Below are 26,475 nucleotides of genomic sequence, written 5' to 3'. Positions count from 1 at the left end.
AAAAATTTGGAAATTTCGCCAGACATGATGGCATACCCCTGTAATCCCAGCACTCAGAAGGCTGAGGCAGGAAGACTGTTGAGTTCAAGGCCAGCCTGGGCTACAAAGTGAGCTCAAGGCCAGCCTCCGCTGCATAGCAAGACCCTGTCTCAAAAAGATTTAAAAAAAAAAAAAAAAAAAAAGGAAATTTCTCATGAAACTTTTTACCTTTGGCTCAGAAATCTGAACTCCAGGAATTTCCCGTGAAATCGTACCTCCAATAGTTAAAAAAAAATATGCATGCACAAGGTTATTCATGGCATCTTTTCAGTAACTACAAAATATTTGCTGTATCTTTAATGCCTATTCTTAGGTGAATAGTGTTAAGGTTTAGGTCTAGAATGTTCCCCAAAACTCTTCATGCACTGAGGCAGAGCTTCTGGAAGGTGACGGGATCATTGGGGCACTACACTCATCAGTGAATTTGCCCACTAAATTCAGCAGCTGAGTGTCTGTTAGGACTGATGCTTGGTCAGAGGGGTGCCTGGGGACCTCACCAGGACGGGTACACACAATGGCACCTCCCTGCCCGGCCACCCCCTTCACTGTTTCCTGGCCTCCGTGATGTGAGTTACCGACTTAGACCCATGGAAATTTTCTCTGAAAAACTCACTACTTCCATCTTCTATGTTTAAATAAAAGTACTGATCAACTGAACTGTGCAAGGCATTAGTTACTTAATTTTCTTGCTAAACCAAGATTAATCTAGAAACCCAGGAAGTGTAAACACTTTGAAGAATACACTTTTAGAATGTTTTCCAAAATAATGCAGTGTTTTGAACATGAATGGTGTAATTTCTCAAAATTTAAGAATTTCTAAATTAGATATTACATTTAAGCCTGATAAATTTAGGCCTCAATACCAATGCAGACGACTGAGAAACCAATCTTTTTATAATATTGTTTTTATCCTCTTTTTATCATAACACTTTCCTATTCAAAAACTCTCAATGATTTCTAAATGCCTACTTTCTTTTTGGGGGGTCTGAGTGGGGTTGAGACAAGGTCTTGCTACGTGGTTCAGGCTGGCCTAGAATTCACTATGTAGCCTAGGCTGGCCTTGAACTCGCAGCTATCTTCCTGCCTCAGTCTGGGATTACAGGCTTGTGCCAACACACCTGGCTAAAATGCCTACTTTCATCAAGTCACTCAATACCATGTTCCTCATCCTATTAAACTATACTTTCTCTTTTTTTTTTTTCTCGTACCAAAAATTGAACTCATGACATCATGCTTGCCAGACAGGCGCTGTGCCGCTCAGCTATATCCCCAGCCGTAAACTATATTTTCTACCACTGCCCAAAATGTGTAACTCTCTCCAGTTATACTGTTGCCTGTAGGGGCTGGGGATTTAGCTCAGCGGCACAGCGTCTGCCTGGCAAGCGCAAGGTCGTGAGTTCAATTCCCAGTACCAGGGGGAAAAAAAAAAAATAGACTAGAAAAATGGAAATTAATCTGCCCAGTGTGCCATGTCAAAATACTATAGATTGGGCAGCTTAAACAAGACAAAGTTATTTTCTGTTTTGCAGGCCAGAAATCCAGGATCAAGGTACAGACAAATCTGATTCCTGGTGAGGGTTCTCTTTAGTCCTGTAAATGGTAGCCTTTTTGCTGTCTCCTCAGAGTGTCTCTTCTGAACACACAGATTTCTCTCCCTCCTATTATTCCAGGGCCACCACCTCTCTCAGATTAGGACACAATATGAAGACCTCAGGAAACCTTAATTATCTCTATAAAAGTCTTATCTCCAAATACAGTGAGAAATGCACAATGAGAACTGAACCATCAACAAGCTGAAATTTGGGACACAAACATTCAGTCCATAACACACCACGTTATTTCTGAGGTTAACCTCCAGATTTTGCAGCTTTTGTTTATACCTTCCTCAAATACTTCCCCCATACAAAAAGCCCAGCCCCGCCTACTAGAAAATGAGAAAACACATACACCTGAGCTAACAGCCAAACCCAAATCCACATGTATGAGAGACACTACCTGGCTAAGACACTAAGACACTAAGACACTACCTGGCTAAGACACTACCCGGACCAGCCAGCTGCAGTGAAGCTGTGTGATGACGACAAAGGCACCAGTGTCTAAGCAGAACTGTCCGCCGAGGTCAGTCAAAATTGCAGACTCCCTCAAAGGCAAATGAGCATTGCTTAAAGTCACTAAATTTGGGAATTGTTTGTTACAGAGTAATAAATACCAACAAGACCTACCTTCTTGTTCTGCTTTTCGACCTAGACCTCTGAACTCTGTAAGACTTCCCTCGACCCCGGGAACGACTTCGACTTCGTTTTCTTCTAGAGCCGTAAGAAGAGCTACTGCTTGACCGATGCCTGCGTCTGAAATAAGATGTAATCAAGTATCATCGCGACAGAAAGTGCTTGTTGTAGGCATTAAGGGGAAATCTAGAGTCTAAAGAATCATACCATTTTTACTGTCTCACTCTTTCCTTGGAGTAAACAGATAAACTGTCATTTGTCTTGAACAGATGATTAATAATTTAATGATTAAATCAACTAGTAAAGCATTATGATCAGGTACTAATTAAGCATCACTGGTCTTAAGTAGCACAGTCTTTCCAAACACCATCAGATAATACGGTATGAGAACTACATCAGTCTCTATCTAGTTGTATAGAGAAAAGACAATGGATGAGCACACCAGACCCATGGATTAACCCTGATGAGAAAGACCTTCTGGGTTGGGACTCAGCTCTCATAAATAATTATTAAAAAGAAAGACAATAAAGGCTGTGGGCATAGCTCAGTGGCACAGTTCTTGTCTAACATGTGTGAGGTCCTGCTTCCATCCCTAGCACCACAAAAATATAAAGAAAAAAAATTTTTTTCTTTGTTTTTTTGAGACATGGTCTTGCTACGGCTATGCAGTTTAGCTGAAGCCTAGGGTGGCCTCAAACTCTTGGCTACCCTCCTTCCTCAACCTCCCGAACACTGGGATTGTAGGCACATGCCACCACATGCAGCTGAAAAATATTTTTAAAATTGTGGCACACAATACTGCAGAGGTTGGGGTAAGGGGGTTCCAGGCTAGCCTGGGCTACACAGCAAGAGCAAGGCAAGCCTGGACTATATGCTAAGACCCTGTCTCAAAAAAGGAAAAGAAAAATACTTTACCTAACAAAATTCAAAATACAAAAGCATATAAGCATCAAAGAATGTTACCCTCAACACTTTATAAATAAAAATTGTGAAAATCACCTTCTATCGTAAGAGTGTGAGCGAGGCTGAAGATCTCTGGACCAAGACCTCGACTTTGATCTCGATTTCCTTCCACCTTTCTTTCGGCTGTATGTTCTACTATCTGAAGAACTGCTGGAAGATGACCGCCTACGATGTTTCTTTTTTCTCTTGCTTCTGCTTTCTTCTTCAGTGTCTGATGACCGGCGACCCATTTCTATAAGCTTAAATTCAAGGAAAATTATTTCTAATACAGTGGCACAATGGGTGAAACTTAATATACTAATCTTTATGAAACTTTGTTCATTAAATAAAAATAAACAGGGTCTCATTATGTTCTCAGGCTGGCTTTGAACACATGCACTCGAGTGATTCTCCTGACTCAGCCTCCTGAGTAGCTGGAACTACGGGCAATACCACCATGCCAGACTACTCTGTAAAGTTTCAAAACATAAAATTTTAAAATGTGCCTGGCTTCTTGACTAAACATAAGGAATGGCTTTAATACAGTCTTCTTCCCCCTGATTTTCTTCAATTATCTCTCAAAACAGTCAATTCTAAAGATAGTTTATTACATTAAGTTTATGATTTTTAGGTCCAGTTTGTCATTAATTACACAACATTCTGGGGGCTGGGGATTTAGCTCAGCGGCAAAGCGCCTGCCTGGCAAGCGCAAGGTCGTGAGTTCAGTTCCCGGTACCGGAGAAAAAACCAAAAAAAGAAAAAAAAAAAAAATTTAAAAAAAAAAATTACACAACATTCTGTATAGTAATTCACCACATTTTCCTTCATTTTTACATTTCCTGGAGACAAGATACTATCTTAGAGGTAAATTTTTCTGAGAATTCTAAACTTGTAAATGGATAAGACTTCATCAATCAACAAAGCAAAAACTGAAACAATGTATTATAATCATTTCACTTGTGAAAGTTGGTAAAGGAAATGTTAAACTAGAATAGTTATAATAAAGTCAACTCTGCACTATTACCGGCCCCTATATAAAGTGCTGGTGTAAGTCTCTTAGAAAGTAATTAAGCAATGTAAACTTTAAAAACATGAAAATAATGCTTTCTGATGCTTTTTTTGACAGCACTATCTTACTGCTAGAAATGTATTTGAAAAAAATTTAAAGAAACACATTCACAGGGCTTGCACCACACACCTGCAGTCCCAACAGTTTGGGAGGCTGTGGGCAGAGAATCACAAATTCATATCCAACCTGGGCAACACAGATACTTAGCAAGACCTGTCTCAAAAAATAAACAGGGCTAGGGATGTAGCTCGGTGCAAAAGCCCTGGGCTTAATCCCCAGTCCCACCAAAAACAACAAATATGTATACTTTTTTATGATTTTTTATGCAAGTATTATTTTAATTGTATGGAGGATATAAGGAAAGATATACATATGAATAAGAATAAAAATAAAATAACTGATATTTAAATGATTAAAATTTCTCGTAAGTTTTTCTTTTTTGAAAACTATTTCTATGCAGTTACGGTAATGTTTATATAGTTAGTATACAAACGGAAAAAACAGAACCTAAGGTTTTCATATTTAGAATTATTTTCATTAATGAAAAGTTTGTCTTTTTTTAAAGTTAACTTTTAGATTTCCACATGAAATGCTATTTTTTATTAAGACAATTATTAGGTAACATTCAGAGTCAAAAATGACTTAGGCCAGATAAATAAAAGCTCAAACATTTCTTTCATATGTATTCAAAATAAATTAAATATCATTATTATAAACAAAATAACGTGTTAAATTACCACTTCGCTTTCAGAATCATCAGACGAACTAGTCCCTCCCTGATCCAGTATTGGCACACAGACTACTGTTAGGAGTAATTTAAAACTTTAAGCTGTTTACCTAGAGCCAGAATTAAAGATTTTTAATACAGTTCTGAACCTCCAAGGAATTGAAGTCTAACATTTTACAATTTAACAAAGTATTGGAGTGACTTTTGTTTTGAAACTTTCAGTAAATTACTAACATATTTAAGCCAGTTTCTTCATTGAAAAATGAAACCACAGTGGGTAAAATATCACCATGATCCTTTCCAGCTTTAAAATACTATGATTGTGAAATTATACATATACACAATGTATATAAATTACATACATATTTAATATGTATATATATACATATATTTAAAAGTGTGGCTGGGTATAATAGCATGTGCCTATAATCTGGCAGCTGAAGCAGAAAGATCACAAATTTGAGATCAGACTGGGTAACTTAATAAGATCCTGTCTCAAATTTAAACTAAAAAGGGGCACTGGGGATATAGTTCAGCAACACAGTGCCTGCCTGGCAAGTGGGAGGTCCTGAATTCAATTCCCAGTAAAAAAAAAAAAAAAAAAAAAGAAAAACTAAAAAGAGTTGGGGATGTAATTCAGTGGTAAAATATCCCGGAGTTCAAGCCCTAGAAGCAATAAATACATACATATACAACCACATGTATATAATATCTACTTATACATAATATATCCACACACACATTACATATGTAATAAATATACACCCATATGTGTATATTTTAAAAACCCATTAAGGAATATACAAAATTGCTTTTTTATTTCTTAGATTTTTCTTCCTTTTTGTTTTTACCTTTAAGAATTTTGTTTACCCACAAATAACTTTAAGTTATGACTTTTTATTACTTTCTTACTGTCTTGTGAAAGAAATACTGAAGTAAGATTAAAGGAATAAAAAGAATTCACAAAACAAAAATCTATAAGAGAAAACAACAGGAGCAGTAAACAAGATATATCAACAAATTTCTAACCAATGAAAACCCGAGGATTTAGACTGAAGAAAGCTGAACACCAAGCAATTTCAACAAGAGAAAAGTCAATTTACATAACCCAAAATCAGAATGAATCAGAAACTTGAGACACCAGATGCCACAGAGGGCACAGTGATGCAGGAAACTGAGAACAGGAGAACTAACTGAATTTCTGTAACAGAAACGATCTACCAGTTTCCCACCCGATCCAACCCAGCCAGTGACTGCTCTTCCCCAGTCCCAAGAGCGAGGTTTACTTGGGCAGGAAGGGATCAGCATAGCACCAGGTCTAAGGGCTCAGCAAAAAAGGGGAGAGCGATGCCAAACTGAAAGTTAAAGGAATTAAGAAAAGCTCTTGACCTAATGATTCCAGCCGCAGATGTCTGCATGTTTGGATCCAAGATTGTGAAGCCAAGTGCGCATGCTGGGAAGGAAACTGGAGGATTCTTCTCTACAAAAACCGAGCAGCATGGGACTAAAGACATATACTCTAAGTATCTGAGGGTGCACCAAAGAAAACAGCATGCCCTCATTTGCCTATAACCTAGGCCACAGTTGACAAGTCCAAACGGTAAACACAGTAAACTTTTTTTCTGTTAGCATATTAGTAAATGTAAAACAAAGGAAAACCGAACATGGTGAAAGCCTTTATCGTAAAAGTCCAAGTCTGGGGTATAGCACAGCGGTAGAACACACGGTCAGCGTGCAAGGTTCGATCCCCAGCACTCCACGTAAGTTAAAAATAAATAACAGAAAACCAAAAAGAGAAAAAGCAACTTATAGTAAACTGGAAGCATATAGAAAAAAAAACTTCAAGAATAAAAATCTTAGCAATTTTCTTAGAAATGTAAGATGATCCTGCAAAAAGAGTTAGAGAAACATTCAAAGAACAGGAGAGAGAATTTGAAATTTAAACAAATGATAAACTATCTTTTAAACCATAGTAGTGTTGGAAGAAAATGTTAGAGACTTACAGAAAGTAAAAAGAAAAAGGGACAAACAACAACAAAGTAAGAGGCAAAAGAGGATCAATCCACAAAGCCCAGTGTCTAATTGATGTGCATTCCCTAATAAAAGAACAGACAAAAGAGATAATGGAAAATTATCCAAAAAATAAATAAAGTCTAAATCATCACAGCTTGTCTTTTTAAAAACAAAACTGATAACAAAAGCAGCTAGTTCCATTTGCACTTTTTGAGACAAACATCACTCTTTAATATGGTAGAAATTGTGTACATTTGCCATTTCATCACACTGCATATAAATATATATACTCAAGGATTGAGTATATTTAGACTGCTCTAAATCCCTGAACAAAATTTATTAAAGAACATATTCAGACACTAGGCCTGAGGATGTAGCTCAGTGGTAAACACCTAGAGTGGTGGGAAGCCCTGGGTTTAATCCCTAGCACCACCAAAATTAATTAATTAATTCACTTGAATTCAGACACCAGGAATATTGACAGGGTCCTAGCAACTTCCAAACAGAAAAAAATAAAAACAAAAGGGAGGAAATATAAACAGCATAGGGCTTTCCAACAGCAACACAGAAAAGAATGGCCACTCACCAGAATCTGTTTATCCCCAGGAAAATCACTGATCTAGTAAGAGATTAGAATAAAGACCCTTTTAACATCTACACAGTCTCAAAATGATGCCTCAAACTTACCCTTCCTCAGGAAGTTACTGAAACTGTGTGCTCCACCAAAAAGAGAGGATAAACCAACAAAGACAACACAGATTCCTACTGTAAGTGACCTAACATTGCAGATAGGTAAAACATCTCAGGTGGTTGGAGACCCAGATATAAGGAACACATCAGTGAGTGACAGACAAAAGTCTCTTCGTCAAGGAGCTGACATTCTGGTGTACCACCAAGTCTCAAAGTGGGACTGAAGACCCTTAGGAGTCTCTACGACCCTTTCAGGGGGTCCAGGAGGTCAAAATTATTTTCATTATAATACTAAAACTTCTATCTTTTTCACTATGTTGACTTTTGCACTGATTCAAAACTACTGGCACCTTACCACAAATCAAGGTAGAAGCAATGAAATATAACAGTAGTCACTGCATTCTTCACCACCTCAGTCACAGTAAAAAGGGGTAGGGGGCTTCAATGAAGAATGCCCTTAACAGGGCCAGGGATATAACTCAGCAGCACAAGGGCCTGCCTGCCAAGCACAAGGTCCTCAGTTTCGATTCCCAGTACAAAAAAAAAAAAAGAATGTCCTTGATAAAGGACATAAAATCATTAACTTCATTAAATTTCAATCCTTGAGTATATATATTTATATGCGGTGTGATGAAATGGCAAATGTACACAATTTCTACCATATTAAAGTGATGTTTGTCTCAAAAAGTGCAAATGGAACTAGCTGCTTTTATTATCAAACAGTTTTGTTTTTAAAAAGACAAGCTGTGATGATTTAGACTTGAGTATTTGGCAGACTTTTCCTCAAAAATGAATGAAGTTAGGGTTTACTTCAAGGAAAACTAACAATATTTGTTATCGATGATAAAATTCAAGCTCTCAGGCTAGGGATGTAACTCAACAGGAGAGCACTTACCTAGCACACGTAACGCCCTGGGTCCAGTCCCCAGCACCACAACAATAAAAGTTCAACCTCACAGGCAGAAATCTGAATTTTGGGTAACAATATCTGCCATATGAAACTGACAGCTTCTGAGTACTTACACTCACCCCATAAGATCAGTAGTGATATTAACAAAGGTGAATGATATACAATAAAGGATGTCAACATCTGGAAGATACGTTCAACTCAGTGAACTAATATTTTCCAACTGCCCAATGAAAGATGTCACAAATCATGCATAGGTAAAAGATTCAGTCAGTGCAAGTCAGACCAATATTTTAATATATTTAATTTAATTATATTATTTTAATATAAAAAAGTAACAGAAGCTCATTGATATCATTTCAAATACATTATAAGAAATCACTACTTGACAAGTTTTGGTGTAGTATCAAAAAAAGCAACTATCTGAAACATTATCCTTTCCTAAAAAAATCTGTGTGAAGCCAGGTTTTCTTTATTTAAACTTCTATCAAAATAACTTATCTCAATAGACTAAATGCAGAAGTAGATGATAAATCAGCTGTGTTCCAAGCCAGACATTAAAGTTTTGCAAAAATGGAGAATAACGCCACTTCTTTCACTGTTTGCTCTTAGGAAATAATAGTTACTCTTCATATCAAATGTTATTTGGGTTTATTTTATTGTTATTTTACGTGAACTCATAAATACTTCAATTTTTGTTTTCATTACTTATAAGTTAAACATTGATATATTACTCAAATTAATAAAATTTCTTGTGGTCCTCAACAATCTAAGAATGTAAAAGGATCTAAGACTAAAAAGTTTGAGAACCACTGTTCTAATGTACCTATAGTCATCCCCATTCTCCACCCCTGTCCTGCTTAAGTTCCCATGTAAGGCAAAAGAAGTGGCAAAAAGACAGTGACAAACAACTACCACGCTATGTTGTCCGTGACAAAATAAAAGAACAAGAGGGTGGATATAAATTTTTTTGTTCAAATTACAAATAAAATAACTCACCCATTACAGAAGATGTGTTAATTACCTTTATCTAAGAAAACGTAATGAAAGATACAAAAATCCTTTCTTAGAGGAACTAAGTAAAAACTAGTTGAAAAAGCACTATCACAAAACTATAAATGTTCATTCAAGTAATACATTTACATTTCAGAAGATTACCCAGGGGTATAATGAGCTCAATTAGAGATAGTAGAAAGTTGAAATTATAATTCACTTCATTTATACAGAAAAGGAAACAAACACTAACAGGACATCAGAGGGCTTCTCCTGAAATAGCCTTCTCCTAAAGAAGCCTGAATGCATATTGACCACCCTAAATACAGATTTAGTCCTAGATTTTCATAATGCCATGAGCATAAAAGTGAATATATTTGCTCATTCAAATAAGTGATTAATTTACATTACTCCTCATAAAGTAAGGAAGAACACTTTACATTAAACTCCACTGGTAAGGTGCAATATAATATGGGAAGATATATTAATAGCTCTTTCTGATAAAGATAACAATGAATTAATCACAGATTTTTAGTAGTTCCACAAGCTAACAATCTGCAATCTATATGTTAGTGGAAGACATAACAAGGGGACAAAAACACTTAACAGCTCTTAGTTTTCTGATCTCACTTTAGTTCTTCCTGGTAGTAGCTTTACGGCTGTAAACTTCCCTCTACTACTACAGAATTGAAGCTATAGCAAGTAATGACTACAGAATGACAATTTATAAAACTCCTGTAAAGTTCAGGTCACTGACTGATGATGAGAAGCCAAAAGAGAACTCAAAGACATACATAAATAACCTTTATCCACTTCCACATATGGGTATGAGAAGGAGTTATCTTTTGGGGGAACAAGAAGCAGTTTAAGAGAACAAAGGTTCACAGAAGACATGACAATTTATATGTGTTTCTAACTACTCATTTACCATGTCAAACTATAATCCTTGACTCTGGGTGTATAGCAAAAAAGAAAAAAGGAAAAGAAAAGGGAAGGAAAAACACAGTCACTTCAGCAGAAAATCCACCTCAAAGAAGTCTTTTAAAAAAGTAAAATGGAAAGAGTACTATTTTCACATATAAAGAAATCCCCAAACAAGTACAGAACCTTGCAAAGACAGTAGAAGAATAGTGATAAAATTCGGGCATAACAAAGTAAAATGCAAGAGAGATGAAAAACTCTGTCAAAGCACTCTTCCTATCACAACCAAAAATCTGTAGATTTGTCTTTTTAAAAAAGCACTATCAATCATAGGAATTTACCTACAATGGTTTGAAAAAGAAAACTGAGAACTTCCATAAATCCATTACAAGAGGGCCGGGGATATAGCTCAGTGGCATAAGCGCCTGTCTGGCAAGGGCAAGGTACTGAGTTCGATGCCCAGTACCCAAAAAAAAAAAAAAAAAAATCTATTACAACAATGCTATTACATAAGTTTTCCAATTCATAACTCAGCTCTGTGTGGTGAATAATCTAACGCTGGCTGAGTTCCATAAGGCCAATTAATAGATGCCAACTGCCTGATTTTTTTTTCGCTTCCAGACATTTTCAGCAATTTTTTTTCCTCTTCAGGTACTAGGTACTAAACCCAGGGACTTCTCACTAAGCTTCATTTCCAGCACTTTATTTTTTGAAACAGGGTCTCAAGTTGCCTACGCTGGTCTCGAGCTTGTGATCCTCCTGCCTCAGCCTTACTGAGTGCTGGAATTATACGCATGTGCCACAATGCACGGCGGCAGCCCTCTTACTGAACATAATAAACTGAGTAAGAAATTGCCTTCGCCTGCAAAGCAAGTATCTATAAACTCTAAGACTTTAGAGGCTCTCAAACACCTCTGTCGCCACCCTTAAACCTGAGAACTCCGTATATTTCCCTTACTTTCAGCTTTTACATCTGGACTCAAAGATAACAACCAGCCTGCTGCCCTGTGTTAGCACATCTGAATTTATTTAACCTCCTACTACCTCGCCAGCTGAAACATAATTCGGTGACTGCTAATTCTGGAATTTTTTTGAATGTTGCTTTGTTCTGCTTAGGTTTCCAGTGTGTGTTTACAAATACAACCTCTGAGGGAAGAATTACGTTACGATTAACCTAGGGCAAGTTTGGATTAGAACTTCTCACAGAAGTAAACTGAGCCCAGGAGAGCCACATGCTCTGGACCACAAGGCCAAAATTCAGAAGTCAAGGGACTGCGGCATGTTTAAGGCGAGTACTGTGCACTTGTGTTTCAGAAGAGGAGGGTCTGTTCCCCCGGTCCCCGCCGCGTGCCATCTCTCCGCTAGCAGGCCGGCGTGAGCTGGGCAAGGCCCGAAGAACTGGAAGGGGAGCAGGCGGGTCTAAGGTACACCGGACAGTGGGTGACGAGCAAGTGCACTAAGCTGCAGCTCTCCTTTCTGCATTTACCTGGACACAGTGAGGAAGCGCCAGATTAGTAGCAGGAATGAGCTAGGACACGGAAAAGCAGCGATCAAGGAGCAGGGACTAGGGAGACGAGGAAGGAGTCAGCTAACTTCCCACCATCCGCAGACACGCCAGGCTAGAGGCCCGCGGCCGCGCCCCCTACGCTCTCCCCAGCACCCAGCACCCAGCACCCAGCACCCAGCCCGGGACCAAGTGCGGCCCGCTCCGCGCGCGGCGCATGCGCAGAGTCGCTCCGCGGGCCCGCTCCCAGCCTCAGGCTGCGCCAGGCCCCACGCGGCCCCACGCAGGAACAGGGCCTCGCAACCCCGCAGCCGCGGCGCCGCCCCCCAGGCTCTGGGTGCCGGCATCACCTGGGTCCCGACCTTCGGGCTCGCACCTCCAGCTGATGTGCAAGCGTCGCAGACCTGGAAACGTTTCTGCAGATCGGGGCGCCACCACCGTCCGCCGAACTTGCTTCAGTTTAAGCTCAGCGCCTTCCTGGTTCCAGCGCCAGGCAGGGTCAGCCGAGCTGTCGAGTGTATCGATGCGGGCGGCCAGGCTTGGGAATGCCGAGGGAGTAGATTGTCACACCGCCAATTTTTTGTTCAGTTGATTTTGTGTGTGTGTGTGTGCCTGTATAATTGGATTTTCTTGTTCCCAAAAAGCAATAAAGGTGGGAATGGAGGGTTTCACTGCTCTAGTAATCACCATTATCGTCACAGATAATCAGTAAACAAATCTGCATTATAGAAAGTTATGTTTAAGACACCCACGTTTAGCAAAATTGGATATCTCGTGCTGGGGGAGGGGGACACTCGCCCAACAATAATAAATCACGCAAATGTGTCTGTGTAGGGTCGTATGTGATTAAACTGTAATGATTTATTTGCAAAAACTGCGTTGAAAATTGCTGTTTCGTCTGTCCTGAAGGTGAAGGCAGTCAGAAGTTGGGTGCAAATTAGTTTCTCAGATTAAAATGGTTGATAGAGGAATAAGAGAAATCTGCCCCATCGGGAAGAGGGAGTTTCTTCTGGAAGAGAAATCAAATATATAGGGTTTTCTTTTTTAATTTAAACCAACAGAAACAAAAGCAATGTAGCATTTTTTGTAATTTATACTACAGCTACATTACTTATTTTTCCTTGCGTGAAAATCATTTACTGTAAGGAAACACCGCTAAGGAGATGCATAAAGTGTTAGCTTTGGTTTGGGTCGACTGTGAAAACCAGTTCATTCAAAACTGCTAGATAACCTAGCTATGGTTTTCCACAGACATTTTAATGATGAAAATCACCTCCACAATATTTTCTCATAAATAACTGTACCTTAACAAGCCAATTCTGGGGAACTGTTTAAATACTTACATGCCAAATTATGTTTATTTTAAATAATTCAAGAGCTGGGAGCCCTTGGAGTCCTGAATTTTATTGGAACCTGTATATCTGTCCACAGTCTGTCAGCTGAGCCTTGCCCTCAATGGTTTTGTTCCAAACTGCTTTTTGAAATGTTCTGTCTCTAAACAATATTTGCTGTTAAGTGCAACATCAGTAGAACATCATAGCATTTATTAGAATAGGGTTTTAAAACCACGATTTAAGAAGAAAAATTTCCTTTAGCGAACTAAAAATCCATCATCAGACACTGATTTCTCATAGCACTACACTTCTTAAATTTAAAACGAACCAATAAACTGAAATCATAGGAAAGTCACTTGGTCTGAATTATGCAACAGTTGTGTCTGAGCCTTCTCTAATTACCGTTAAGGTGGTCAAACTCAGTAGATGGAATATAAATTCAGACTGAAAAGATGTGTACCTAAAAGAATAAAAAAGTACCTGGAGTGTCTCCTGATCCTGTATCAGATTTAAATATGTAGTATAGTTATTTGTGAATTTGTATCTAACACCTCAATTTTGAGCTCTTGGGATGTCAGATCTATAAGTGGTCCTTCTGCTAAGTAATCTCAAAACTGGTGTTTTGTAAAGACTAAAGTTTTATGATTAATCCCCTTTGATAATCAGCATTAAAGTGGTTACAGATAGCACATCAAGACCCAATATGAAATCATGTTTTTAAATTCATGTGACTTTGGAAAGTTGGATATTTGAGTCTCTTGTAGGATAATAAAAGCAAGTAGTCATATAATTAATTCTTAAAAACTATTGTTACTGAAAGATCTTAATTATTTGTCCTAAAAATATCAAAAGAAAAGGTTTAAGAAGGAAAATTGACTTCAAAGAAAAAGCAAAGCAACATTTCTAAAAAGCATGATTTCATCTTCCATTGATTCACCAAACAGCATTTTAATCAGAGGAGAATTGTAGTGTAACATGAAAAGTTGTTGTGTTCTCCTTGTACAAATGCTAGAGGATGTTTTGATAAAACTTCTGAAAGTATCTGCTAACTTTGTTTTGATCCTTTAATTGTAAAAGTTATACATGTTAATGTTTTGTAATTGCTTTTATTTTACTCTTGGATCCAAGATAAGGAACAAAGTTCTTTAACATCAGAAAGAGCATTAACATTCGGTATACTGTACTTGGAAGTGTTCAAAGCCTCACTTAAAAATTTGTTTACACGCTGAAGTAAATGTCACTTTGCATATGTAAATATTTTCATATTTCAGGGACCAGCACAGCCACACTTCTCACAGCCAGCCCTGCCCTGCACCATGTAGACAAATGAGTCGGGAATATAGATGGTCCTCCCATATAACAAACCACTTCCTTGAAAACAGCCCAGAAATATCATTTTTGAAATTTTAATCGTATCTTAGAAAAGGGGAGGAGAGCTTTCTCTCCTCCAGCATCTCTTCTTGGACAGTATCAGGTGAAAATAATTCGACGGGGCAAAAATTTAACCTCGTTGTTTGCTTTTTCAAATTCGAAGAAGGATAACCTTTTGTTTTTCGAAATTAGAAAACCAACTAGCCTGTTTCATGGGAAGTTAAAGAAATGCTCGGGGTGCATCTTGGGAGTGGTCCTGGCGCAAAGAGTAGAAAGGGATAAGGGTGAACATCAAGAGACCTCAGGGAGAAAACGAAGTCGAGCTGTCCTTGACCGGGCACTAGGGAAACACTTTAAAATGGGATCTGTCAGGGAACAGCTGCTTAGGAAACATGTTAAATCGACCGGCCTCTTCAAGTGGAATGTGTCCGCACGGGAGTGGGCTTTGACTTCAAGACGTGAGTAGTGGCGTGAATGGCTCGGACCTAGGCGTGGAGCCTGAAGACCCGGGCTCAAACTGAATGCGGGCCAGGATTCTTCAGAAGGAGGACAAGTCGGAGAGCGCACAGAATTCTGACTCTGGGCGGGCTCAGGAGAGATGCCGAGTGTGGGGCTGCGGGGGTCGAGCAGGGCACGGATGCAGGAGTGGGATGCAGGGTCGGGAGGCGGGACGGAGATGTAGGGCCTATTAATTGCTGGGTGCCCGGCGCGGGGCAAAGACCAGGGCTCAGCCCTGTGCGGCCGCGCAGCGGCGCGGCACCCCGACACCCGGGGAGGCTGCAGGGTCGCAGACAGGACGCGGGGCTGACTCCCGGAGCCGCGCACTTGTCAGTTTCCTCTTGGCCCCGCCCCCGCGGAGTCCATCCAGCTCCCCAGTGTTTAACTAAGTCGTGACACCAACGCACAATCCACGGCTAATTAAATTAATTAGGGATTCTTGTCAATCCTGGATTAATGACCAAGACCACTGGCGGCCGAGGCTCTCTGAAAACCCGAGCCGCCGGGGACTCGCCGCCTCTCCCCGCCCCCGCCGGTCCCCCGGCCGCCCTCCCACTCCCGCGCCCCGACTCCATCCTGCGCGCGCTCTCCTCTCCGGCTCTCCCTCGCTTCTCTCTCCCTCCGTCTTCTTCCTCTCTTTCCCTCCCTCTCCCCCCTCCCCACCCCAGGTAGTGGCGTGGCTGCTCCCCGGGAAGGGGCTCACTCCGAGCTGCAAGGGGAGGTAATTTACTCGGAACAAGGGGCCGCCTTTCGGAAGTATAAATAGTGCGACTTCAAGCGCCGCGTCGCTATCAGATCTGAACTCTCCGCAGGAAGAATTGTCAAAGATCTTAACACCGAACAAGCGCGCTCGGGCGGGGACGCATCAGCTCCCACTTCCCTCCCGCGGCCCCCGCCCCGCTCTCCTCCTCCCTTCCTCGTCCTCCTCCTCCTCTTCTTACTTCTTCTCTCCTTTACTTCTCCTCCTCTTTCTTCTTTCTTCTCTTCTTCTTCCTCCTCCTCCTCCTCCCTCTCCTCCTCCACCTCCTGCCCCATTGATGTGTTATTATTGGGGGGGCTGGAGCAGTAAAAAAAGAAGAAGGAAAAAAAGAGCGGGGCTCAGCAGGGAGAGGTTGAGCGCGGGGCTGAGCGCAGGCGGCGGCGATGGAAGAACTTACGGCGTTCGTCTCCAAGTCTTTTGACCAGAAAGTGAAGGAGAAGAAGGAGGCCATCACGTACCGGGAGGTGCTGGAGAGCGGGCCGCTGCGCGGAGCCAAGGAGCCCAGCGGCTGCGCCGAGCCGGGCCGAGACGACCGCAGCAGCCCCGCAGTCCGGGCGGCCGGCGGAGGCGGCGGCGGAGGAGGCGGAGGCGGAGGAGGCGGAGGAGGCGGAGGAGGTGCAGGAGGAGGAGGAGCAGGCGGAGGAGCTGGAGGAGGGCGCTCTCCCGTCCGGGAGCTGGACATGGGCGCCGCGGAGCGGAGCAGGGAGCCCGGCAGCCCGCGGCTTACCGAGGGTAATGGCCCGACCCCCGGCCCGGCCGGGTTCCCCTTCCCGCCTTCTCTTCTCTTCGCCTCCGGGCGGGAGCGGACCCCGAGGCCCAGCAGGGAGGGGTCCGTACGCAGAGAGGGGCCTGGACCTCAGCTCTGCGAAGTAGAGTGATCGTGGAGGGGTGGGAGTCCAGGGGTGCGCAAGGTCGTGGGTGGGGTGCTCGCGTGGGGGAAGGCGTGGGAGATTTGTGCGCATCCTTCCCGGATGCTGCCATTGCACCGAAAGGCGTTTTTCGCCAGCTGGGTCTTGGGCCCTCAGCTCGGACGGCCCGCGGGCGGACGTGGAAGTTCGCAGGGTCTGGCTGCGGGGTTAGTGCTGGGCTGGGGCTGGATGGGCGGCCGGATTCAGGCTAATATCCAGCCGCGAGTTTGGGGAACCTCCTCCCAGCTTCAGGGAGGCTGGGAGAGAAAGAGGCAAGGCGGGAGAGACAGACAGACAAACAGATTGAGATTGACTTCAAGCTAGGTCGCCGCCGGGTTTGGAGCTGCCCTTCAGACACTTCCAACTCCACAAAAGATTCTAAATCTCTGGATCTTAGGGACCCAAACTTCCCACTCCTTTTGAAGGCTGCAGGCTGAGTGAAGGCAAGGCAAGCTAAGGGCCGGGCTTCGTTGCCCTTTCCCGGCTGAGACGTTTAGGTTTCTATTCGGGGGTGAAGGGTGGATGGTGTTTTTTGCAATTTACACAATTCCTTTACTGCTTCTAATCATCTAGTATTCTGGTCGTGTGTGTGTGTGTGTGTGTGTGTGTGTGTGTGTGTGTGTGTGTTAGGGAAGGGGAGTGATTGTTTAGTGCCAGGGAAGAGTTAGTCAGGAAATGGCTTTATCTAAATGGTGGAGTGTCCTGTACCAATTCAAAGGAGTTCAACAATAAAATTAATTTGGCAGTCGATGCTGCAGTAAGTGGTGTACTGCCATATTTTTCCAATTAAGAAAATATGTGACATGCGTAGAATCACATATTTAAGCAAGCAATTAAGCTGTTTATAACAGGAGCTGTTCCTGTTTAGGCCATTAAGTGGAAATTTGGGGACAAAATGGAAATTACAGTAAATCTATTCATCAGCTTGAAATTTGGACATTTCTCGTTGATGCCCAAAACTTTGACGGCTTCCACTGAATGACAAGACATAGACAAAGCCTTCCCACCCCTTTGCAGAATCATGCGTGTACGTTTTTTGGTTTAAATGTCATTACAATATCAGTGGGAGTGCTTTCCTATCAAATTGACCTCTCATGTTTATTATAATGTTATCTACTTCAATCCTGGACAAAGGACAGATTCCACAAAACGAACTCTGAGAACTTGAAATTAGTACAGCGCTTAACATTACCTCAGCTAGAATGCCAGCCTGAGCTGAGATCTACCGATGCTTCACCTAGGTGCTGTACCACATCCTCCTAAATTTGCAGAGTGATGAGATAACTGTCAATAAGGCCCAGTGCAGGGTCCCGACCGTGGGTTCACAGTTCCGGGCCCTGGGTTCACAGGCCATCAGAAGGTGTAGTTTGAGTGGGAAGTTTGGGAGGGCAAGATCCTAGTATTGTTGATTTTCAAGGTCGGGGTAGGTATGAATTTCTCTGTAGACCGGCTCTTTTGGAAATGATTTTTAACACCCTCATGCATAAAGATCCTGAGTTGAGAAGAAATGCAAATAACCTCAACTATATAAATTCAGAATAGGTAGTTTAAATATCCCAATCTCTACGTCTGCTGCAGAGGGCAAAGGGGAGTCTAAATTGATAGGCTGCTTCCCCTGATCGCTGTCCCTTGGCCAAGATGTAGATATTAACACCTTTTGGGTGGCCCCATCACTGGGTGGCTGAATGCTCACACAGGCAGAGCTCCTGTTTTTAAAAGGAAGAGGACAGGAAAGTAACAACGGATGTGTGCGAACACAGCAGAGAAAATGCATATTTTATTAAACATCCGAGCTGCTGGGTGCATGAAAAGGCTTTAAGCAACCAATAGAAACCGAGGATCGGGAATGTTCTCTTGAACCTGTTGATCTCTGTGGGTTTAAGCTTTTAGGATCGAGTCTGCGTTTCCACTGGGGAGGGAGAAGGGCAGAACTGAAGCAGCTGTGGGTTTCGCGGACGACCCGCGGTGATTTTCTGCCTTTTGCCTTGTGGCCCGGCTTGGGAGGCGAGCCCTCCAGGCTGCCAACATGGCGTGGGCGCCTGTGCTCAAGTGACCTGGGTCCGGCAGGGAGGACGGGAACTGTCTGGCTGCCCGCGAAACCTTCTACCGGGTCTGACTCGAACCCTGGGGCAACGCGGTCACCGGAGATGCGGCTTCAAGAGCAGCAGCACTGGTGTCTTGTTCCCGGCTGCGACCCTTCGGTCCACTTGTTCTTAAATTAGATCAGCAAGTTTGTGGCAGTCAAAGGGCCAGAGTCAGCGAGAGGTGGCCTAACAAGGGGCCAGCTCCGGCTGGCGTGAAAGGCCGGTGCGTGGCCTCGCCGCGCCCTTGTACCAAGACCTCGCTCTAGGAGAGGCCCGGCATGGCGCTTCTGATTTCAGTGAGTGCGTGGGAGAGACTGAGTGACCGAGAATTCGGGTAGAATGCATTTGGTGTTGGCAAGGAAGGGCGGGGAATCTTGGGGTGGACAGCGGAGCGATGAGCCGAGGCCACCGTGCTGAGGAGGAGGGTGGCCTTCTCCACCCTGGCCACGGCGGTCGTGACCTTTGCATGTCTCCTAAATCCTCATCATCCTCAGCGGGGGAAGGGCTGGATCGGATTCTGAGGGGGTAGGATCTTCTACCTTTCTTGAGACAAATCTGGTAACTAGATTTGCCGTGCTGTTTTTGTCCGTGTGTGTGTGTGTGTGTGTGTGTGTGTGTGTGTTGGTGTATGTTGGTATGTGTTGTTGTGTACATACATGGACGCACGCATGGTCTGGCCCGTGTTATCCCCTCCAGTGTCACCCGAGTTGAAGGATCGCAAAGAGGATGCAAAAGGGATGGAGGACGAAGGCCAGACCAAAATCAAGCAAAGGCGAAGTCGGACCAATTTCACCCTGGAGCAACTCAATGAGCTGGAGAGGCTTTTTGATGAGACTCACTATCCTGACGCCTTCATGCGAGAGGAACTAAGCCAGAGACTGGGGCTGTCAGAGGCCCGAGTGCAGGTACCAGACTGAGAGCAGGTCAAGGGTGGGCCCAGGGCTCAAAGACCGGATCCCTCCATCGAGTTTGCAGAGGCAGTTTGGTTCACGTCCCAGTGTGGGATAAGAAGGGGTGGGATATTTTTACTATAGGTCTTATTTTGTAAAGTAGATCTTAACCCTGTCCCCCCCATCCTAACATATGTTCTGTGCAGAAGAAAGCTGTGCTGGGCTTGCTCCCAGAGTTTCTATAAACCACACCCCCCCTTGCCTCTAACTGGCTTTAATGTGGTTTAATCCTAATGGGCCTACTTTTATAAGCCTTAAAAAAATCCCACAGAAAACGTTTTATCTCTGGATGCCTTAAAAGTTACAAGTATTTTGCTTGCCTGAACTGGGTTTCACTGAGGGTCTGCTCTGGGGGGGTCTAGGTTTGCCAACCGGATATGCCAATTAGGTTTATAGATGTACAGACTATAAAGAAAATTAGCAACTGTTAAGTGCAGAAATTTACAGTCTACTGTTAGCGCTCGATCTCAAACTGTGGGTAAAACAGTAGAAAAATGAATGCGTTTTGGTCACTCTTTGTTCGCTTAACCAAGGCAACGAACCCGGAACTCAATTTTAAAACAACCCACATATCTTACTAGCGGCGTTTTCAAAACCTGAGCCCCAGCAAATGTCATATACCATGAAGTTAAGATTACAGCCGATTTTCTTTATTGGTTGTTGAGGTGAATGTAATAGCAAAAGTAGGCTTTGGGGGCAATTAAGGAGGAAAATTATATACATACATGTATACACATCCTTTCAGCTTTATGGGGAATAACTTTAAAGGTTTCAGATTGTATTTCCGCTCAAATAATAAAATAGGAGAAAATGATGGTCATTATTTGTTTGAACACATGGAGCAGTTTTAGGCTGGAACATCTGCAGCTGTTACAAAGTATCGCTGTAACAGATACTCCCTGGGTCTCTGGGCGTAGAGACCACCATCTGTATCGAACTATGCGCAATTCTTATGGGGCTTCTCCGCATCTTGTAATAGGATCAGGGAAAAAAAAAAAACAGCAGTAATGTTGAAGGAGAAAAGTAATAATAGGCCGCCTTGGTCATCGCAGCATCAGCAGCAGAGCCTTCCTTTTAAAGCTCCTCCTGCTTTGCTGTGTGCTCTGAGATCTCTAGAGGCACAGCAGCCCCTTGAAACCGTTATAATTATTACAGTTATGAGTAATAGTATCTCAATTCCAACTCTTATAGGAGAAAAAAGAGTCAAGAAGCCTCGGGCCATGTGAGTTATACAAAGGATGCCACCCTGGCATGAAATTCACCCTTCTATTATACTAAGTAGCAGGGGAATTTTTGAAGATTTACATTGACTATGGCATTTGCTTTTAAAAACATACCAGAGAAAGCTCTAAAGCAATATTTTCCTTTCATGGGGTTTTAAAACCTTAATTTGTAAATCAATCAATATGCTGTACTACTGGAGCTGGAGTATAAAAGCAAGCTTTACTTGAATTAAAAAAAAAAAATCTTTCATACTATATCTAGAAGTTTGCAAGTTATTTAAGAGGATGGGAATCAAATACCCAGGAGTTACTTGATCCATATCCCACTCTCCTTTCATGAAGTGCTCTTCTTTTAGTCTCAAGAAGTTAACTTTATTGTGGTGTTTATTATTTTATACTTTTATTTAGGTTGGAGAGCTATGTTCTGGAAACTTCCCTTCTGTCCTAACTCAAAACAGGGCTTTTTCTATATGAACAAATTAGATTATCATGATAATAGCACAATTATTCTGCTACTGTGTTACACTCTGCTGCACAGCGGAACAGAGAAATTCTAAACTTCTTTGTAGTGAGGCTTTTATGACACTAATTACCTCTCTCCCCTTACAAGCCCCTCCCCCCAAAGAATCATTATTTGCTTTAGTGTTTGGTTTTTCCTCAAGATGAGCTAATTAATACAGGCTATGGCCGAGTCCATTCTCGGGTCTTAACTGGGCAAACATTTTTACCCATTGTGACATTGGTGTCAGGTATGAGAAAGAGTTTCAGGTCCTGGGAACTTTGTTGCATGGAGAGATAAAACCAGGACTAGTAGTAATTTATCAAGGAACAAATTTAATTTTATAAAAGTTTATGAAATCTTTCTATTTTTGTATTTCATTTACATTTTTAGCTTGGAAAATATGACTGTTTTATATAATTGAAAGACTGCTTATTATATCTCTCAAGGCTTGCCTAAACCACTACTCTTTTTTTATTGAATTCTTATAGTTTAAAACTTGTTTCTTGAGTCATAACATCTAGGTTTTTCTCTCTCTTTCATCTTGTAGGTTTGGTTTCAAAATCGAAGAGCTAAGTGTAGAAAACAAGAAAATCAACTCCATAAAGGTATGCTTCTGATACAAGAAACATTTGCTATTATAAGTAAAAAGAGAAGTGGGAAAATATTGTTAATAAAAAGATAGAAAGTATCTCAAAAATAATTATTGTCCTTGATTTCAGAAACTTTTTATAAAACAGTTACAGTCCTAAAGTTTGGGAGTAAATTATATTTATTTTAATTATGATAACAGTTTAGAAAGGTAACAGTCAAATTCCAAAGGAATCTATCTTGGCATCATTTGGAACCCTGGAAAACAACACTAGGAATGTTAATCTCATACTATTGTGTTTTGTGCTATTCTTTACAGGTGTTCTTATAGGGGCTGCTAGCCAATTTGAAGCTTGTAGAGTAGCACCCTATGTCAATGTAGGTGCTTTAAGGATGCCATTCCAGCAGGTAAGTATAGTCTCATTTCAAGCTTTTTTTTTTTTAATGTAAAAAGACCTGGATGTTTGCTTGGAGTATTGAATATCCCGTGAGCCCAATGTCCATGCAGTTGAAGAATTGATTTCCAGGTGATATAGTGACCTTTTCCCCATGAAAAAACCTATATAGTGTCATAGTCCTGAATGCTTAGTCCTTTCTATTTTCCTGGAAACCCCACAGGGTCCCGAGGGCAGTAAATGGTCTTTTAAAAATGCACTAAAGATTGCAGTTGGGGAGAGGAAGGAGATGACTTTTGATTAAGATTTTGTCAAATCCAGCACAGAGGATAGTCCTAAAGTATTTCTAATGCAACCCTCTATTTTTCTAGGTATTTTCTGTCTCTTAGTCACATTAAATGTCTCAGGCAGAAGAAAAATAAACAAAAACAAGTACTCCCAACTCGGCCTTGTTTTTAAAATGCTACCTCCACAAACAAAGCTTCGTATATGATGAAGAGGGAAGCCTTAGTCTTCCCAGGGCTGCCCTGCCTCTACAATCCTTTTCTTAGCCATAAAGAAACCTTTAAAACTACCTTCTTAAAAGGACAGCCTGAAGCGGTGATTTAATCCTGGGAAATCCCAGTGCTCTGAACTCCCCTATCTCCAAGCCTGAGGGCAAAATCCTTTCCCAACCAGCACCTGACCTTCCCCATCCTTAGCTAGGACCCCTGCTTGGCACAACTGTGATGTGGTGAATTAGTTCTGTCACCAGCACCTTGAACTGGGAAGACACCTGGGCATGCCTGTGTACTGAGAGTAAGTGTTAGGGAGATGTTAGCTCCCCTGCCACCGCAGGATTTTGGCATCCTGATGTGGGAGTTCTGAAGTAAGAGAGACTTTTTGGAGAAAGAGGAAAGGAAGCATTGAGAAGGAAACTGGTACTCTTTGTAAGGTGGAGATCTTCAGGCAGAACCACACCACCGGGAGGGCTGTTGAAATTCAGAACCTCAGGACCTTCTGATGCAGAATCTAAATTTTTAGAAGATCTCTAGATAATTTTTATGGCCATAAAAGTTAGGAGTGTTGCTGACTCACAGTTATGCCGATTATGCCAATTGTGAAGATACAGTTTTACCCCACTAACCTAGAAAAGTTTTGCTTGGTAGTACTTCAGTGCTTCAGTAGTGGTACAAGGGATGAAAGAGAAAGGAAGAGAAAGGAAGAGAAAAGTAATCGCCCCCATCCCGAGACTTGTAAATATACTATTATGATTTTGAGGTGGGTGAGGTTTTTACAGTATCGTTAAGTAGCCCACTCTCCCGCCCAGCGCTCGAGGGGGCAGTGCATTCGTGCAGACAGGTGTCCAGGCCCAAGGAAATAAGCCCAGGCTGAAGGAGTTATCCGTGTGGCTCCCCAGGTTCAGCAACAGGCGGAGAGATTCACCCTCCGGACAAGTTGTTCAGCCAGAAACCCCATGCTTGTTCCCCTACCCCAACCTTTCTCCTGGCCAAACTGGACGCCGTTAATGCTCTGTTTCTATTCTGTTGTCACCCTAGGATAGTCATTGCAACGTGACGCCCTTGTCCTTTCAGGTTCAGGCGCAGCTGCAGCTGGACAGCGCCGTAGCGCACGCGCACCATCACCTGCATCCGCACCTGGCCGCGCACGCGCCCTACATGATGTTCCCGGCGCCGCCCTTCGGACTGCCGCTCGCCACGCTGGCCGCGGACTCGGCCTCCGCCGCTTCGGTAGTGGCTGCGGCCGCCGCTGCCAAAACCACCAGCAAGAACTCCAGCATCGCCGATCTCAGACTGAAAGCCAAAAAGCACGCGGCCGCCTTGGGCCTGTGACGCCAACGCCAGCGCTACCTTCGCGCCTCCGAGCGGGGGCCCCCTGCACGCCCTCCGCGTCCTGCTGCTTCTCGTCACCCCCGCCCGGATCCCCGGAGCCGACCCCCCTTCCGCCCCGCCGGCCGCCCCTGTCTCGCTCTGCGCCCCGGATCGGAGGGCCGGACTCTGCGCGGGACCCGGGATCCCCTAGCTACCAGCCCCGTGGCTCCTGCCCTCTTTACCCGTAGGCCTAGAATTCGGCTCGGTAGAAGCAGGTTTGGGGAAGTCTGGAGAGAGACTGCATGGACGAGGGAGTGCTGGGACCTCTGAGCGGGGCTCGTGGCAAAGCTGCAGCGGCGGACTCGTGCATAGGAAAAAATCTTGTTGATTTAAAAAGAGAGAAAGGGTAGAAAAGACAAGCCAGAGAGGAAAAAAGAGAACAAGATCTTATTTCTTATTGATATTTGGCATAAGCTGAAATCGGAGAGAGAACGACGGAGAAAAACAGTTTTAAAAATTAAAGTATTTTATACATTTAAAAATATGGAAAATAACCGGGACAAATCTCAAGAGAATTGGGGGGGGGTGTTACCAAGTTAAATGTATCGTTTTTTAATGAGCTAAGACGGCAAAACAGAAGGAAGAGGTATACTTATTTAAAGAATTAAGATGAAAAAAAGTGCGCAGCTGGGAAGTTCACAGGTTTTGAAACTGACCTTTTTCTGCGAAGTTCACTTTAATACGAGAAATTTGATAAGAGAGGCGGGCCTCCTTTTACGTTGAATCAGATGCTTTGAGTTTAAACCCACCATGTATGGAAGAGCAAGAAGAGAGAAGATGTATGAAGATAAAGGGGGAAACAAAAACGATGTTAATGCAAAAAAAAAAAAAAAAAAAAAACCGATGCCACAGACAATGATTCCTCTGAGAAATAATTATGGCGGAACTGTCCGGACTGCTGACAGTGAATTCTGGTTTGCATGTTACTTGTATTCCATTGATGGTGTCCCCCCTCCCTTTGCTCACCTGCACTCAACTCCATTTTCATCTCAGTAGGAAAAGCATCCGGAAATTGATATACATCCATATATATATTTTTGCCCTCCAAAGAAAAGGAGTCGGAAGGGGGAAATTTTTCACTGATTGTCCCAAGAAGATAGAGATGGGCAGAAAATGTGGGGAAAGGAGAAGGAAAACAGGAAGATGAAATCGTGAAGGTACACCACCTTGTATAGTGCGTGACACATAGTAGGCGCTCAGTCATTGTTAGTTCACTCCACTCCTTTTCTTGTATTCCCTTTGACTGGTTTCCTGAAGTCCTATTTGAGGACAGTGCTTTATTTTTCCCATCTCTATCCCCTCAAATTCACCTTAAATAACACCCAGCTAGATACAGGCACTAGGTTTGTGTAAAATATGTTGATACACACGAACAAAGTTTATTTTGGCTATAATGTGTGAACCGAGGGTTGACTTTCAACACTTGCATTTTATTCCACAAAGGTGTATCTATTCGTGTAATCCTTTTTGTTGTTGTTATTGTTTCAATTCCCGTAGCTATTTAAACCAAGATGCCCTGGACTAAGCAATCTGTATCCCAATTCTCTAGCAAGCCTCCTTAGTTTTGTTTTTTTCCTTCTAATTTACAAGAAAGAGGAAAAGCTCTTCTAACTGAACTTTGGTATGCAGTTGAGCTTTGTAACTATTTGTTCTCCATGAAAACAAAATTATTTATATTTGCCATATTTTTTCTAGTGTATTAAGTTATTTTAAACAAAAGAAGATGCTGTTATCTCATGACCTGTTGTCGGTACAAAATGTTACGGCTCCACCTCTGTTAAATCTTTTAAAATAAGTGCCAAGTTATTAATCGAAGACACTTTGCGATCAATTGAATGAAAATAGTATTGTTTCATTTGATGGGGTTCGCGTCATCTTTGTTCCAGTTACTATTAAAATATCCAGGATAGTGTCTCTTTTCTTTTTGATGACTCAATCCCTCTCTCCCTCTCCCTCTC

At 42.3% G+C, this 26,475-nt stretch overlaps 2 protein-coding genes across 3 annotated transcripts in view; one reads left to right on the top strand and one right to left on the bottom strand.

The window, feature by feature from the left end:
* The window catches only part of Rsrc1 (arginine/serine-rich coiled-coil 1), a 301,913-nt gene extending 285,381 nt beyond the window's left edge, over positions 1-16,532 (bottom strand). Inside the window, exons 1-3 of the mRNA XM_013518587.1 lie at positions 16,455-16,532; positions 3,267-3,469; positions 2,262-2,387 (exon numbers count right to left, since the gene is read on the bottom strand). Of these exons, the coding sequence (XP_013374041.1) occupies positions 2,262-2,387; positions 3,267-3,460 (320 nt within the window). The 5' untranslated portion in view covers positions 3,461-3,469; positions 16,455-16,532. The remainder of the gene's footprint in view (positions 1-2,261; positions 2,388-3,266; positions 3,470-16,454) is intronic.
* Shox2 (short stature homeobox 2) lies at positions 16,195-26,429 on the top strand. 2 transcript variants are annotated; one of them, XM_005393095.2, is made up of 5 exons: positions 16,195-16,728; positions 19,685-19,893; positions 22,211-22,268; positions 22,571-22,659; positions 24,221-26,429. In XM_005393095.2, the coding sequence occupies exons 1-5, from the start codon at positions 16,380-16,382 to the stop codon at positions 24,476-24,478; spliced, it is 963 nt and encodes a 320-aa protein (XP_005393152.1). In that variant the 5' UTR covers positions 16,195-16,379; the 3' UTR covers positions 24,479-26,429. The 2 variants fall into 2 exon arrangements, with proteins under 2 accessions (XP_005393152.1, XP_005393151.1); XM_005393094.2 differs by having other exon boundaries at positions 24,185-26,429.
* The last annotated feature ends 46 nt before the right edge of the window (positions 26,430-26,475 follow it).

This window comes from Chinchilla lanigera, unplaced genomic scaffold, assembly GCF_000276665.1.
Source record: "Chinchilla lanigera isolate Chin_1 unplaced genomic scaffold, ChiLan1.0 scaffold00047, whole genome shotgun sequence".
In the NCBI taxonomy this organism is placed as follows: domain Eukaryota; kingdom Metazoa; phylum Chordata; class Mammalia; order Rodentia; family Chinchillidae; genus Chinchilla; species Chinchilla lanigera.
The sequence above is the reverse complement of the archived record's forward strand: the minus strand, read 5'-3'. Positions and strand labels throughout refer to the sequence as shown.

Bases quoted from the DNA above. Each gene is read 5' to 3' on its own strand.
- Shox2 (XM_005393094.2), top strand. From the start codon at position 16,380: ATGGAAGAACTTACGGCGTTCGTCTCCAAGTCTTTTGACCAGAAAGTG. The intron at 19,894-22,210 runs GTACCAGACTGA...TTCATCTTGTAG, and splicing joins TGTCAGAGGCCCGAGTGCAG to GTTTGGTTTCAAAATCGAAG. The intron at 22,269-22,570 runs GTATGCTTCTGA...TATTCTTTACAG, and splicing joins AGAAAATCAACTCCATAAAG to GTGTTCTTATAGGGGCTGCT.